Source organism: Electrona antarctica, assembly GCF_951216825.1.
Source record: "Electrona antarctica genome assembly, chromosome: 18".
Taxonomy (NCBI): domain Eukaryota; kingdom Metazoa; phylum Chordata; class Actinopteri; order Myctophiformes; family Myctophidae; genus Electrona; species Electrona antarctica.
This window is the reverse complement of record NC_136799.1, coordinates 40,260,944-40,276,384: the sequence shown is the minus strand read 5'-3', so window position 1 is coordinate 40,276,384 and position 15,441 is coordinate 40,260,944. Positions and strand designations below refer to the sequence as shown.

At 42.2% G+C, this 15,441-nt stretch overlaps 1 protein-coding gene across 4 annotated transcripts in view; it reads right to left on the bottom strand.

Annotated features, from left to right (window-relative positions):
* Positions 1 to 15,396, bottom strand: part of LOC306942489 (CAP-Gly domain-containing linker protein 4) — a 66,132-nt gene extending 50,736 nt beyond the window's left edge. For 3 of the 4 annotated variants that reach the window (XM_079528406.1, XM_079528408.1, XM_079528407.1), the window contains exons 1-4: positions 12,624 to 12,741; positions 8,484 to 8,645; positions 2,583 to 2,722; positions 221 to 314 (exon numbers count right to left, since the gene is read on the bottom strand). In XM_079528406.1, coding sequence (XP_079384532.1) covers positions 221 to 314; positions 2,583 to 2,722; positions 8,484 to 8,645; positions 12,624 to 12,663 — 436 coding nt within the window. In that variant the 5' untranslated portion in view covers positions 12,664 to 12,741. Of the gene's footprint in view, positions 1 to 220; positions 315 to 2,582; positions 2,723 to 8,483; positions 8,646 to 12,623; positions 12,742 to 15,267 lie in introns of those variants that run through there. The other variant, XM_079528409.1, reaches the window with a different exon arrangement.
* Positions 15,397 to 15,441: the final 45 nt, after the last annotated feature.

The window sequence follows — 15,441 nt, the reverse complement described above, 5'->3', positions numbered from 1 at the left end:
CGGGGGCTCCTGCCTTGCAGCAGTAGTAAGTACTAACCGATGCCGGGGGCTCCTGCCTTGCAGCAGTAGTGCAGGAGACTCATATCAACCGTACTAACCGATGCCGGGGGCTCCTGCCTTGCAGCAGTAGTGCAGGAGACTCATATCAACCGTACTAACCGATGCCGGGGGCTCCTGCCTTGCAGCAGTAGTGCAGGAGACTCATATCAACCGTACTAACCGATGCCGGGGGCTCCTGCCTTGCAGCAGTAGTGCAGGAGACTCATATCCGTCAGGCCGTCTCGGTCGTTCACACCGCAGCCTCTCTTCAAGATCTGTGAAAACACCAAGGATTTGCGTTATTATTTCTCCTTCAGACTCTCCCGTCACTGCGCTGTGCTGTCAAGAAGCAGTAAAAAAAAGGAACATGCGTTCCCAGTGGATCCAATGTACGCTGTGAGGTAGTTATTATTTTGGGCAGGAACGCATTGTTATACTTTAGCTATTGAAAAAAAGCAGATCTACAAGCTCGTAGCGCGGCACCGAGTGCCGCACTACGAGCTTGTAGATCTGCTATTTTTGAAAAATCGTGAAAATGTAGTGCAAATCTTTGAATATATTTATATTCTTTCACAGTGAACGTTTTCAACTCAAATCTTTGCTTCTTGGGGGTCCCTGGAACAACATATTTTCAGATGGGGGGGTCGGCGGCCAAATACAGATATTTTTGGGGGTCCTTGACATGAAAATGTTTGAGAACGACTGACAAAAACATTTTTTCAGAAAACTGTCAGGATTTAGAAGACATTTGTAGAATCGTCCTCAGGTCTAAAAGAAAGCAGAGAATATAACCGATCTACAAGCTCACAACTGAGCGGTATTGCAGCAGACAGACACACACACACACACACACACGCACACAGAAACACACAGCCAATCATTGGAGTGGTTAGGCAACGCTCAAAAAGAAAACGGGGAAAAAAATGAAATAATAGGAGATGCATGGTTTCTGCAACAGCGACGTTATGTAACGTTATCTGTAAATTGCAACTGCGTGAGCAGTCGCCTACCACAGGCGAGGTTGGCCCTATTAAAAAGCAACGCTCGAAACACGTTTTAGAAAAACAATCATCACACAAGACCAAAATGACATCCACTGCATTTCTCATGGATAAAAAACAAACAAAACAAAACAGCTATGAGGTGGAAGAAATCAGCGCTTGTTGTTTGCTATTCTTAAAAAAGGCAACAGCCTTCAGGCAATTGTTTCCATCATGAAAACACATTTAACTTCAGTTGGCGGTATGTTTATATGGCACTACTTAATCCATTGAGACCTGGAACGCATCCATGTCACGTTAGCGTTTAACCACATTAACCATTAACCCATTTTGGGGGCGGGAACCCCTTTTGGTGTTTTAAACATTGTTATAATTTAGCTATTGAAAAATAGCAGATCTACAAGCTCATAGCGCGCCACCGAGTGGCGCGCTATGAACTTGTAGGTCTGCTATTTTTGAAAAATCGTTAAAATGTGCCTCAAATCTTTCCGAAAATTGTCATGATTTAGAAAACATTTCTTTTTTAATTTCGACGTCAGGCCTGAATGGGTTAAAACAGTTTTTTGTTTACCGAGGGCAATTTGTGTGGGGGGATTGTGAGAGTGGTTTTTTGTGCCACTGCCACACACACAAAAATATGAATTACTGTTATTTCTTTCTTCACATTTTCTCTACATCTGCTTTGGAGGGAAATAGAGAAAGAAAATAAATGCAAAATCTGCCCAAAATAGGGACACCAAGGTGTGTTTTATAGCAGTGTTGTTTTTGGCAGAAAATTTTGATTTTAGTTTTAGTCATAGGGCTCCATTTTCGTCACCGCTACACCCCTTATCCCTAAACTTCTTTGCCTTTTTTTACTATTTTGAAAAACATTTTTGAATAGTTCAACTAGCCAATCTACATTGACACGTTGTGAGCTTGTAGACTGGCCATTTTAACTATTCAAAAAAGTTTTGCAAAATAGTAAAAAAGGCAAAGAAGTTTAGGGATAAGGGGTTTAGCGCTGACGAAAATGGAGCCCATAGTCTCTTGAATAGTTTTAGTCACATTTTAGTCACCCAGAATGTTTTAGTGTTAGTCTAGTCTTAGTCGACTGAATATCATAAGATTTTAGTCGACTAAATCACCTGTAGATTTAGTCGACTAAAATGTATTTTGGCGGGCCTTGATGCCGTCGTAATGACGTATACTTTCTGAAACGCTGCGACGCGATGTGAGCTTATAGATCTGCTATTTTCAGCATGAAACAAAGTTTGCAAAATGACTTGTTTTTTATTTATAGTGGATCTCTTGTCCACTAGTCCCTTCCTAACATTTTAGTCTAGTTTTTATTTGTTGACTAAATCGACAGTATACTTAGTCATAGTTTTAGTCATCATAGCTTAGTTTTTATGTCCTTTTTGTCAGTGAAAAAAAGGTAAAGGAACATTTTTCGTCATAGTATTAGTCGACGAAAACAACACTGGTTTACAGTTTCAATTAAATTGCTGAATGTTGTAGTCCAGGCGCATTTCAAGCACCTGGCTAAAAAGGTGGGCTCACCTCGTTGCCAATGAGGTGGATGTTCTTCTGGACTTGGGGGACCCACTGTCTGAGCACGGCGAACAGCTCCGGCACGGTGGTGCCAGGGTCCAGCAACACCTCTCTGCACTGAGGATCACTGGGGTCAAAGAACGAGAATTCTGGCGAGGAGGAGGAGGAGGAGAACACAAACAATCAGACGCACACTCTTTCACTTTACTTTTTATTTCCTCAATTTGTATCGGTACTTTCTTGGACTTCATTTGTATAGGTTTTCATAGTTTTACTTACATATTTAAATATATTTGTCTCTGTCGGGTGGAAAACTCATATTGTATGTCCAAAACTGTTACGTTTCAGGATTCAAATTCAAAAGCAGCAGATCAAATACTACTTTTGTGTGACGATGTAGTATGATCAAGTTCGGCGTTAATTTACGGGGGGGGGGGAAACATGAAAAGTTAGAATATACATGTAGACTAATTTACGGGGGGGGAAAACATGAAAAGTTAGAATATACATTGTGGCGTCTCCGGCGACAACCACCGGCATACACAGTCACACGTTGCCATGGCAACCAGTAGCGCGCCACTCAGACAGGCGCGCCGAGTACAGAGAGCCGCTCTAGGCATCGTAGCAGAACACGCCTACCTGCCCAACCTCCTACTCGGCCAGCTGACACTAATGCCTACTCGTCAGGTAACCACACGCACCTGCGCGTCTGAACCACTATATAACCGCCGGCCGGCTCGCGGGTCAGAGCAGGTTGATTCACCACGCAGGGCGGCTAGACAGACAGCACGCTCGTAGCAAAAGCCTTGGGTGGTAAGTGAACAGAGCTATTCCTCCCCGCCACCATCCACCACACATGTCTGTATGGCTATCCGAATACTCACTCCTCTGTCCGTTCACAGGCTTTATGGAGCAGCAGCAATAATAGCAGCAACACGAGCAGCAGCAACGCGAGCAGCAGCAGCGACGACAGCGGGCCGGACGCCGAGGTGGAGGAGGAGAGTGACTAGAGGACCCCTCGTTCCTCCCGGCCGCCTACCTGCCACTCAGGTTGTACGCCCCCCCCCCTCTTTCTCTACTCTGGCATATAGAAGAATGTCGAAGATCACCATAGCAACCGAGCCTGGCCAGCTTTTGTTCGAGTGTCGCTAAACGGGCACCGCCCCCCCTTTGTTATTCTGATGCGCTCTGAAAGAAGAGAGCGCACCTTTTGAAGAGACTTTAGAGAAGCCCGTTTGTTGTTTGATTTGGCTGAAGAGTGAGAGGAGAGAACGTTGGGCCTAGACCCCGCTATTGAACTGTCTGTTGGCGAGAGAGCGCCACCCGGCGGCTCGCTGCCGCTATTGCCGCCCAGAGAGAGAGAGAGAGAGAGAAAGAGGACAAGAGAGTTTAATTCCAAAATCTGGTAGATCGCCTCGGGCGGACCCGAGGCCCCAGTATTATTATTTGTGACGTATACAAAGTGTAACTGCCCGGTGACACATGGTTTTGCAATCATTTATTTAGTTTGAAGGTTGTTATATTCTTTATTTATTGTCTGTCTTATTTTGTTGTTTATTTTGATACTTCCTGTATTTTGGCATACTTTTAAACTTCCTGTCACCTGATTTGAAACTTCCTGTTAGAGTGCACATAGCTGAAGCCTGTTAGCTTCACTCAGTCACAAACACATGAGCAGACCAAGAGAGTGAGACAGGTGGAAGCACTGCATGGGTGAAGGCAACTGTGGCAAGGTATGAAATGTCTGTTAGTTTGTATGCAACAATTCACACTAGTTGAAGTAATATTGAAGCAGTTTCAAATGTTGATGCAGCTTTGAAATGGTTCATTTTGTCCACAGTGCCTGCCTGTTGCTTGCTGTGCTATGTTTGAACCCCAGAGTTCCAGTAGCTTTCTGCACCGACCTAGCGCCCCTGGTTAGCGGAGTGAGGTACAGGATTGTTTGTTTTGGTTTACTTTAGAGTTAATTGTTATTTGGTACTTCATTTTGGGTTATGGTTTATTCTGTCTTGTTCTCTTCTTTGTTTGGTATTTGTTTGTTATGTAAATGAATTGGCTTATTGAAAACACAATGGAATTATATTGTTGAAGTGAATAAGTTGAATTTAAATTAAGGTATAGAATTATGAAATCTCTGCATTATAATCTAATTCTTATTGTTGAATTATTGAAAGGTCATTGATTGGAATGCACTGATTTTATTGAATGAAGCATTGAATAATTGTATTGTTTGTGAAATGTGACAAAATTATTTGTATTTATTCTAATTGTCATATTTATTTGATTCCTATAGTTTTCACGGTGTTCTAATGGAGCTTCATCTATGTTGAGAAGTTTGAAATAAACACCCGTTGAGACCATCCACATCGTATTCTTTCACAAAACCGAGGGCCGCTACAGTGAAAACTCATCGCAGATTCAACTCAACGAACGTCGACTCGACACCAACATTCCATCTACAACCACCCTGTCTTCCATCAAGTCATCAACCCATCGTCTCAAGTTTGCCACACCACAGTAACCCTAGGACTTCTAACAGGTAGCCTCCATCTCTTCTTGGACTGAAGCAAGGCCAGGTTACCAAAAGGACAATAGAAAATTATAAAATGGATAAAAAGGAAGCAAAAAAATTATAAAATGGATAAAAAAGGAAAACAAAAAATGAGAAGAAGTGTATTATCTAATATGAAGCGATCGATTTGAAGACATGTATTAATGTCAACTTTAGAACTATTCAGTTCATGCTGCATTTATATATGTGAAAACTAAAGTGGACTTTTGTATAATCTGCAATGTATTAGTTCGGTTCGTTTTGTTTGATAAAATTCCTTTGGGGGTTAAAGTGGTAGTCTGTGGGGCTTCGTAAATGGTTTAAGTTACTATAAAAACCCAGACTAAAAACCCCAAAGTATAAGTGATCAAACAGCATAAACTCAAACAAATGTCAAGCCCAGATAAGATGGCAGTCAATATGCAGCAGCTGAGTTCTGAAGAGACTGCAGTTAAAATTCAGAAGATGCAAGTAAAGAAACTTGAAAAGGCATTCATTGAGGCCTTTAGAACCTGGATGCAAACAGGAAAGACAGTTCGAACAGCCTTAAGGACACTTTGTTCAGAAGAGGAACTTTATGAGATGAAACAAAATATTTGTAACAAACACAATGCAATATGTGATATTTATGAATCTATTCAACTTGACTGCACTGTTACCCCAGTAATGTGTCAGAAAATGGACACCTCTATCATCCTGACCACAGAGCTATGCGACCTGGTGGATAAATGCCTGGTAACCACGGTGGAGAGGAGACTCAAGGATAAAGATAATAGACTGGTGGGAGAAACTGACATGGTGGGAGAGAGGGCAAAGGAGTCCACTTCCACACATAACCCTAAAGGTCAGGAGATTGTGGGAGAAAATGTGACTGTGGGCGAAATGGCAGCAGAGTCCACTTCCACAGACAACCCTACTGATCAGGAGAACCAGAGATGTGTAAATCAAATCCCAGTAAATAAAAGGTCAACTCCATCTACCAATGTGGTGACGGTCTTAGAACCAGACCTTAATGAAAAGAGAGATGCAAATAAGAACAGCTATGTATCACAAGATGTTAACTCTGTGCAGCTTCTCAGGGACAGCAGGCAGAAAGAAGAATTAAATGTGAAGGTAAAGGACAGCTCGCAGCAGTCAACAGAGCAGGAGAGTGACTTGGGCACCCCTGAGGAGTTGGCCATGAGCAGCAGTTTTGTGGGTAGAGCTGCCCTCATGGTTAAACATAGACTGGAGCAGAAGAAGAAACCAGTGAGACATAGACTGGAGCAGAAGAAGAAACCAGTGAGACAGAGACTGGAGCAGAAGAAGAAACCAGTGAGAGAAGAAACTGAATCGCCCAAAGAGCCTTGGAGATCGGGAGCCATTGATGAGGGGAGCCGTCCTGCTTTCCCACCGGCTAAGATGAAGAGCCTCACCATCATCCCTCCTGTTCCGTTTGAAGCCACATGCCCCGGTCCTCCCCAATCCCAGGAAAACCCAACAGCCTATGAGCAACAATCCCTAAGTCCAGTCCCTGCCATTGCATACATATCTTGGCTAACTACAGCATTAACTTTGGCAACTTGGCAAGAAGAAACCCGCCCTGAAAGACTGACACAAGATTAGAGTATTGTTTAGTAATGTAAGATCTTTCCTCACCTTTTGACCGTGGGAAACTATATGCTTTAAATCATGTTATGTTTTGTTTTGGTATAACATGATTGGTGGGAGTGTAACTGCCCGGTGACACATGGTTTTGCAATCATTTATTTAGTTTGAAGGTTGTTATATTCTTTATTTATTGTCTGTCTTATTTTGTTGTTTATTTTGATACTTCCTGTATTTTGGCATACTTTTACTTTGAAACTTCCTGTCACCTGATTTGAAACTTCCTGTTAGAGTGCACATAGCTGAAGCCTGTTAGCTTCACTCAGTCACAAACACATGAGCAGACCAAGAGAGTGAGACAGGTGGAAGCACTGCATGGGTGAAGGCAACTGTGGCAAGGTATGAAATGTCTGTTAGTTTGTATGCAACAATTCACACTAGTTGAAGTAATATTGAAGCAGTTTCAAATGTTGATGCAGCTTTGAAATGGTTCATTTTGTCCACAGTGCCTGCCTGTTGCTTGCTGTGCTATGTTTGAACCCCAGAGTTCCAGTAGCTTTCTGCACCGACCTAGCGCCCCTGGTTAGCGGAGTGAGGTACAGGATTGTTTGTTTTGGTTTACTTTAGAGTTAATTGTTATTTGGTACTTCATTTTGGGTTATGGTTTATTCTGTCTTGTTCTCTTCTTTGTTTGGTATTTGTTTGTTATGTAAATGAATTGGCTTATTGAAAACACAATGGAATTATATTGTTGAAGTGAATAAGTTGAATTTAAATTAAGGTATAGAATTATGAAATCTCTGCATTATAATCTAATTCTTATTGTTGAATTATTGAAAGGTCATTGATTGGAATGCACTGATTTTATTGAATGAAGCATTGAATAATTTTATTGTTTGTGAAATGATGTGACAATTATTTGTATTTATTCTAATTGTCATATTTATTTGATTCCTATAGTTTTCACGGTGTTCTAATGGAGCTTCATCTATGTTGAGAAGTTTGAAATAAACACCCGTTGAGACCATCCACATCGTATTCTTTCACAAAACCGAGGGCCGCTACACAAAGTGTCTAACAGTGCCTTCTCACCCCTGCAGCCTGGACAGACACCTGGAGCCCGAGGACAAAGGGCCTCGCCCCACCACCTGTCCACGGAACTGTCCCTCAGACTGCCTGAGAATCATTTGTGCAAAATAAAAACCGTGGCCATAAAAGGCCCAGACTCTGGTTGACCAGTGCCCCATGTCCAATTTATCTCAGAGTCATCACAACATGTAGACATTCTGCTTGACAGCGATGTTTTTTTTTTACAGTGAGGAACATAGAAAAGCAATAAATCTCGCTGCCTTCCCTGTTGAATTACTACTGTACTGTACATCAGCACTGGTGAGACTGTGGACTATGGTGGATAATTTACTTCTTATACCACAATTTACAATACCGTCCTCTTTTGATCTGTCCTGTGTATGTACAGTACACAGGACAGCAGATCTACAAGCTCATAGCGCGCCACAAGCTTATAGCTCTGCTATTTTTGAAAAATCGAAGAACGACTGACATAGAAACATAGCTTTTTCAGAAAACTGTCAGGATGTAGAAGACATTTTTAGAATCTGATCTCAGGTCAACATGGGTTAATGGTTTGGTTTCTTTTCACCATTGGCGTCATGCATTGTCAAAGAAAAAAAACGTCAAAAAGGGTTAAAATTTTGATGCTATAGTAACAAATTTAGCAGTGAGAAGCACTGTGTTCCAGTATGGGTCCTCACCACAGTCGGTGGGCATGGGTGCTGACGCCACCTGGTGGACGGTGGGTCTCTCCAGGCCACAGCCGGGGTGGCGGTCAGACGACAGCCTACTGTGGCGGCCGAGTGCAGAGTCCCCCTCGGAAGGCTCCACAACATCCTCCTTAGTCATCTCCCCCTCAGGACCTGAGCCACGGAGAGGAAATTGTATACCGTTAGTGTTAAGGTGCGTTCAGGCTTGGATTTAAATATTCGCCTCGGTTCGTCCCGTTTGTGCTGCGGCAGGTTGCGGCGCGCCCATTCGCAGCGCTCGCTCAACTTCTCGTCTTTGCGTTGACTTTGTAAGTAATCGCGCCACTCTAACCATCCCAGTCTGAACGCAGCTTTAAGAGCTATTAAGAGAACAAAAACTAGGTACTTTCTTAAAGGACAACTTTAGTTTTTTTCAACCAAGGTTCATGTTTTAGGTTGTCATTAGAGAAATTTGCTGCTTGCTTTCGTTTTAGGGATTTTTGGTTTTTGCGGCATAGTGTCAACCCTACTTACTGTAGATTTGTTTTATTGACCACAATGTTAAGAATGTTCATTTAGATAGTATGTTACTTAAGCAGATGTTCATCAATTTACAATTTACAATTTAGGCATTTAGCAGACGCTCTTAATCCAGAGCGATTTACATTAAGCAATAACAAAAGCATGGCATACATCACATATATAAAAAGTAGTTATCATGAATCATGCATAGACTAAGAACGTAACAGTGGAGTATCTATGTAAACTATACATACTATACTATATAATATATTATACATGTGTACTATAAAGTGCTATGACTACATAAAGTGCAATTCTAGAGCTGTCTACGTAACAAGCTATAAGTCTGTTTAAAATACTATCTAAGTCTACATAATGTGCTATCTAAGGGGCTAGGCTAGGGCAAGTGCTACGGGCCATGGTGGAGTCTGAAGAGGTGGGTTTTCAGACTACGGCGGAAGATTGGGAGTGAGGCTGCAGTTCTGACTGTGATGGGAAGTGCATTCCATAGTTTTGGAGCCAGAAGGGAGAAGAGTTTGGGACGTGTGGAGCGTTGTCCCGGCGTTTTTAGTGAAGGTACCTCCAGCTTCCCTGCGTTGGCTGATCTGAGTGCGCGGGAGGGTTTGTAGGGTACGATCATACTTGTGAGATATGCCTTTGGTTGCTTTGAATGCCAGCATCAGAGTTTTGTATTCTGTGCGGGCAGCGACCGGGAGCCAATGGAGGGAGCGGAGAAGGGGGGTGACGTGTGAGAATTTTGGCTGGTTGAAGACCAAGCGGGCTGCGGCATTTTGGATCAGTTGGAGGGGCTTAAGTGCACATGCCGGTAGGCCAGTAAGGAGGGAGTTACAATAGTCAAGTTTTGACAAGACTGTTGTCTGGATTAGGAGCTGGGCTGACTCCTGGGTGAGGAACGGTCTAATTCGTCGTATGTTGTAGAGTGTAAACCTACAGGATCTAGTGACAGCTGTGATGTGTGTTTTGAACGAGAGCTAGCATACCTGGTGGTATGCTATAGTTTCAATGTACAGGTTCTGGTTTACCTGGGATCCTATTTTTTTCCCCCAGGCACTACACTGTACACTATAGTACTACAATGTATGTGAATACCTTGCTTACTGCACGCTTCTCTGGATAAGAGTGACTGCTAAATGCTTAAATTGTAAAATGTCACGATCCTGAACTTTTGCTTGACAATAATTGTCATACAGATAATTGCGATTAATGATTTCATTGTGTTCTTTGTCGTTGAACATTGGAACATAATAAATAAAATAAAAAATTCTGTCTTAAATATACTAATAATGAATGTTACCAATAAATATTTGTATAATTTTATACTGTTTGAAAAGGTATGAACAGGTTGCAACAGATGAATTTGTACAGATGAATGGAATTATGAGGATTATGCAAAAAAACATTATGCAAAAAAAAATGTATTGCAATTAGGCCATCATGTAAAAATTGTGACAGGCTTAACTGTAAGTGCCTGTGCCATTTATTCCAAGAACAAAACAAATGTGTCTTTGAATGGCAGGGAGTGCCACTTCAATTCAGGTTAACTGTCTGGCACCTCTTTGGTGAAGCGTTGCCCTGAACTCTTTAGATGTTCTTCTGAAGTAGGCCACGTGTCTAAATACACACAAATCTTGTTTACATTAAGCTCTATGCACAGCAGTCATATTGGAAAGAAATTGGTCCTCTTCCCCTTCACAGGGCTTTACCAATTATACTAAATTATTAAGGCACTGTTCCGTTTAGTATAGCACAGCGGTTCTCAAACGGACCCCCTCTGAAAGTGGACAAATGGAATCAAAAGGACCAATTTTGTTCAATTTGTACACTATCAGAGTGTTTCCAACGGTATCAGTGTTCAGTGAGCCAACATGCACCCCGACTCTGACCAGAATGGAACAGAGCTTTAATTAGTATCATTGGTAAGACCTGAAGGAAGTAATAAAGAGCCTAATTTATTTTTGGCTGCTGTGCATAGCATATTCACAGCAGAATGTGTATCGTGTATCTGCGAGGGTCTGCTGAGCACCAATTTCATCACCAGCTCATGTCTGAGGGGGAACTGAGTGTGTGTATACCAGATTTTATGACCGTGCGTACAAGTATGCTGACTGCGCTTGTTGTTGTTTATTACGGATCCCCATTAGTCCTCACTACAGTGAAGACTACTCTTCCTGGGGTCCAGACATACAATCAAATTAAAACATAATACAATGGAATTCTGCCATTGCATAGTTCAAAACAAAACAAAAATAATTGATGATTTCAGTCTTCTTCGTGCTTGAGGGTTACACAACTTACGCTGTACACAGAAATAATTGATGCAAGATAGAGTTGCACAATAACGAAAAGCAACAAAGTAATAATCGGGCCTAAGCTCTACGGGGTCCCACTAATAATACCATGTTCCAATGCTTCTCATACCCGTCTATACATATGCACCCAATGTGGATTTCTTCTCCATCTTAGAAAAGTCCAACGGCCAAAATGTCTGTTTTTAGTCCAAACTCTGGTTCTCTTATTTTAAGAAAACCGAAACAATAATAACTAGAAAAAGTGCCCTTCTGGGCACAGGTCTCCACCAGGAGGATAGGAGTGTGTGTGATGTTTGGCAAAATGTTTCGGAGTAATATAAACATGTTTTTGTTTGTTTGTTTCTTGCAACAATTCTTTTCGTTTTGTTGAGAATCACTCATAGCATCTCTGAGGATAGAATTCTGGATGAGCAGGACATGTGCAGCATTTTTTACAAAACGGGCTACTCCTGAAAACTTTGGAAGGCAATCTTAGCTAATCAGTGGCTCGTCTTGATCACATGACTACAGAGATAATGTGTACCGATGTGCGTGTGATTTTGCCTAAATCGGCCTCATGGTGGCGCTATAACAGGCCGTTGAGGAATATTTGGGGCAGAGGTTCGTCGTTGGCATCCAGGGAGTGTGTGTGCACAGTTTGGCATGGATCGGGCCAATGGTGCCAGAGATTAGCTGATAACGGACGGACGGAAGGACGGACGGACACACACACACACACACACACACACACGGACGGAGTGCAAAACATACTCTCTCCCCATGCCTTCGGCCTGGTGGAGACAATAATATTTATCAAACAGTCTTGTTCCGTTGGTTCTCTGGTGGTGGGTGAGAGCGCACTGGCGGGGTTCAAAATGCTACACTGCCCTGATATGATACGTTTCCTTCAGTGCTGCTGGCCCAGAATGGCATATTCCATCACTAATCATGAAGCACAAGGATAATCCACCATGCCTTGGACAACTCAAATAGCTACGACAACCATATCACTTTATCACCCATTTAGTTGTAGGAGAGGAGCTTGGAAACTAGTCGCACAACACCAAAGCTTGTGGAGCATGAATAATGCCAGTGTTAAGCCTATGTATGTAATATGAAACACTGTGCTTATTCAGAGAAAATACAGGAGAGTCTCAGAGCTACAGGCTTTAAAAAGTAAGCCATGCCAAAAACCTACTGTATGCTATGCTGCTATTCAAGAGAGAGCAATAAAGAAACGGGAACAGAAACAAGTACACAGGCTTAAGCGTGGGAAATGTACATTTCGGCCTAAAGCTGCCCAACCAATTCACACACTCACTGTCTTCATTTCCTTTATCCTCTTCCCTGCTGACCTCCATAAGTGCCTCCAAGTCCAGCTAAGATACGAAAATCACACCGGCAAGGTGGCAAAAGAGAGAATCAAACCTGTGTTCGGACAACACAAAGTTTCTGCCCAGGTCAACATCCCAAAATAACTGATGAGTACAGAGGGGGGTGGACTCCCCCCTATCTCCAATAGCACCACTGTTGATCTCCCATGGGATCAGCAGCTCTATTTACAGCATGCAGAGAGAGTGGATGCTCGGCTCTCAAGGCGCAACATTCTCCCGAGCCTCTAGGATGTCACTCTTGCTCCCGAGTGAGTTATATGATGCCCCCTTGCCCTGCCCTCCTGTGTCGTGTTGACCCCAGTCACCAGTGTCACCACGCACCACACTCTACTCAGCTGGCTGGTCAGTCACCAGCAATGAGACACGCTATGGCGGAGAATGTGGCAGTAGCAGGGTGACAGTGCAAACAAACATTGTGTTAAGGGGGTGAATGCGGGCGTTATATGAGAGTTCAGTGGTTAAAAAGGGTGCAATCACAACTCAGCTGTGGTTCGTTCTCAAAATGTTTTTTTTTTTTTTCATGAAGACCCCAAATTAATATATATTTGGCCTGAACCGCTGGCCTAGCTTTTTTTTTTTTTTACCATAGAGCATGCCTGCTTGCTCAGGGGATAGGGATGGACAATTAATTGTTCATCATATCGGTATCGGACGATGTTGTCCTTAAAATGCAATATCGGTATCGAACCGATATCAAAAGAATATCGGTTTTAGCCGACATTTTAATTATTTTATAATAATTATGTTGACATTTATAAAGGAAATAGCCTGAAAAAGGCTTTTGTAATGATGAAGGCTGCAGATTCGATCAGTGTTTTCAAGCGGATGATGTTGGGATATGGCCCAACATTTCAATAACGTTGCACACCTTGTTTTGGAATAAAGATTCATTTGCTTTTTCAAATTCAGTGTTCATAATATGCCTTTTTCAGAATGGACAAAAACATTTTTTTAATACAGAATGACAATGATATCTGAATGACATCTGACATATCAATGACATATTTACATCGGTTTATATTGGATATTGAAATGTCATATCGCACATCCATATCAGGGGATGAATCAGGGGATTTAAACTGATTTGGATGCTTCATCAACTATTTTTTTCCGGGGACCCCCTGGAACCCCGTCAAGGACCCCTGTGGGTCTCCAAACCCCACTTTACTTGTACATGGTCTATTAATGGTGGCTACTTTTTGTGCTTGAGCAGAGTCTACACCACCCTGTGGAGAGGGGTGATGTGCAATTCCCTATGGCTGTTATGTCCCAAACCAGCTTTGCCAAGGATTATGTCTTCCAACTGTCATGGCCTAGTTCCACAACTGAACAACCAGGCTGCTCCGCTTTACTGTGACCCATGACGTCATGGTGAACACATCCTCCCTACTCAGAGACAACAAAGGCCAGAAGCATTATGAATGGAAGTTCCCTGCCTTGCCATGTTGTTTGTTACTGAAGTGCATTTCTATCACAAACCAGGGGACATTGTGTGTGACACGATGCCCTGGAAACACTGTTCATTGTACATTTGTTACAAACCAAACACCACTCACTGATATAAAATTATATTCTTTTTTTTTCAGCGTCAATGTCATTGATGCAAGTCCAGGAAGCATTATAACACCAGCTGCGTGTCATGCCATGCTCCTAGAGTGAAAACAAGAACGTTGGCTGTGTTCCATTGTGGTCAAACAGAGTCAGGGTGCCGATATTGTGCATGTTGGGTCACTGGAAATACTGTGCTATACATTAGGTCTCAAAGTAGTGGGGTCCAGGTACCCTTGAGCGCGTTCCAAATGGCCCCTTACAGGTGTGTAACTCTGAGAGTGTACAAATAAATGTAACCAAATGATTCCATTTGTACACACTCAAGAGTTATGGGGGTCCTGGAAACTAAAATAAGGAGTTTGAGAACCACTACAGAGGAACAGAGACTTCATTAGTATTATTTGTAACTGAGGCAAATGTCTTTCCAATATATGCTACACAAACAATATGACAACTTTCACAAGCTTTAAGGAGACAGTAGAGTATTTAGACACTGCTCTTCATGTGTCAGACACCTTTAAGAAATGTCACAATTGATCCATGATGTTTATTAGCTCTACAAAAATGGACAGGTCCATTTGATTCCACTCTGTACCCTCTCCGAATAAATTAAATATGTAGGCTTATATATACAATTGTTTGATTAGAACTTAAGTGAAGAGAGGGTGTTCACAATTACATCATTCATTAACCTACCTGTTGTTTAGCTAGGCAAAACAGTGAGCTAGCTAGTGTGGAAAGCTAGTGACAGTTAAACCATTTGGAATAAACCTCTTCAGTTGCTACATGCTCAAGTTTTACACTTTAATACCAAACAGTTCATTAACAACATTATGTTATGTTTACTCCATGGGCACATTATTATGATGATGGATTGGGCCAATATAGCTGCTGCTGTATATCCTCCATTCTGCTGCCTAGTCGGTCAGCATGCATGTTATTATATAACAGTTCCTTCTTTCAGAATATAATCACATGTCTTGGTAAAGATAATATATTGTGCATAAATGTCTACATTACCTCGACCTCACCGCTGTGAGTTCTAAACCGCCCAGTGCAGACATGAGGAATGTTGCAGTCAGATGGATCTCTCATCAGCAGCCTCGTCAAGTCAGCTGATGCTCGTGTTGTCACGAAGATTACTTCCGGTTTACGGATTCCTGTTTGAAGAGTAAAAGTATTTGGTTAGTCAAC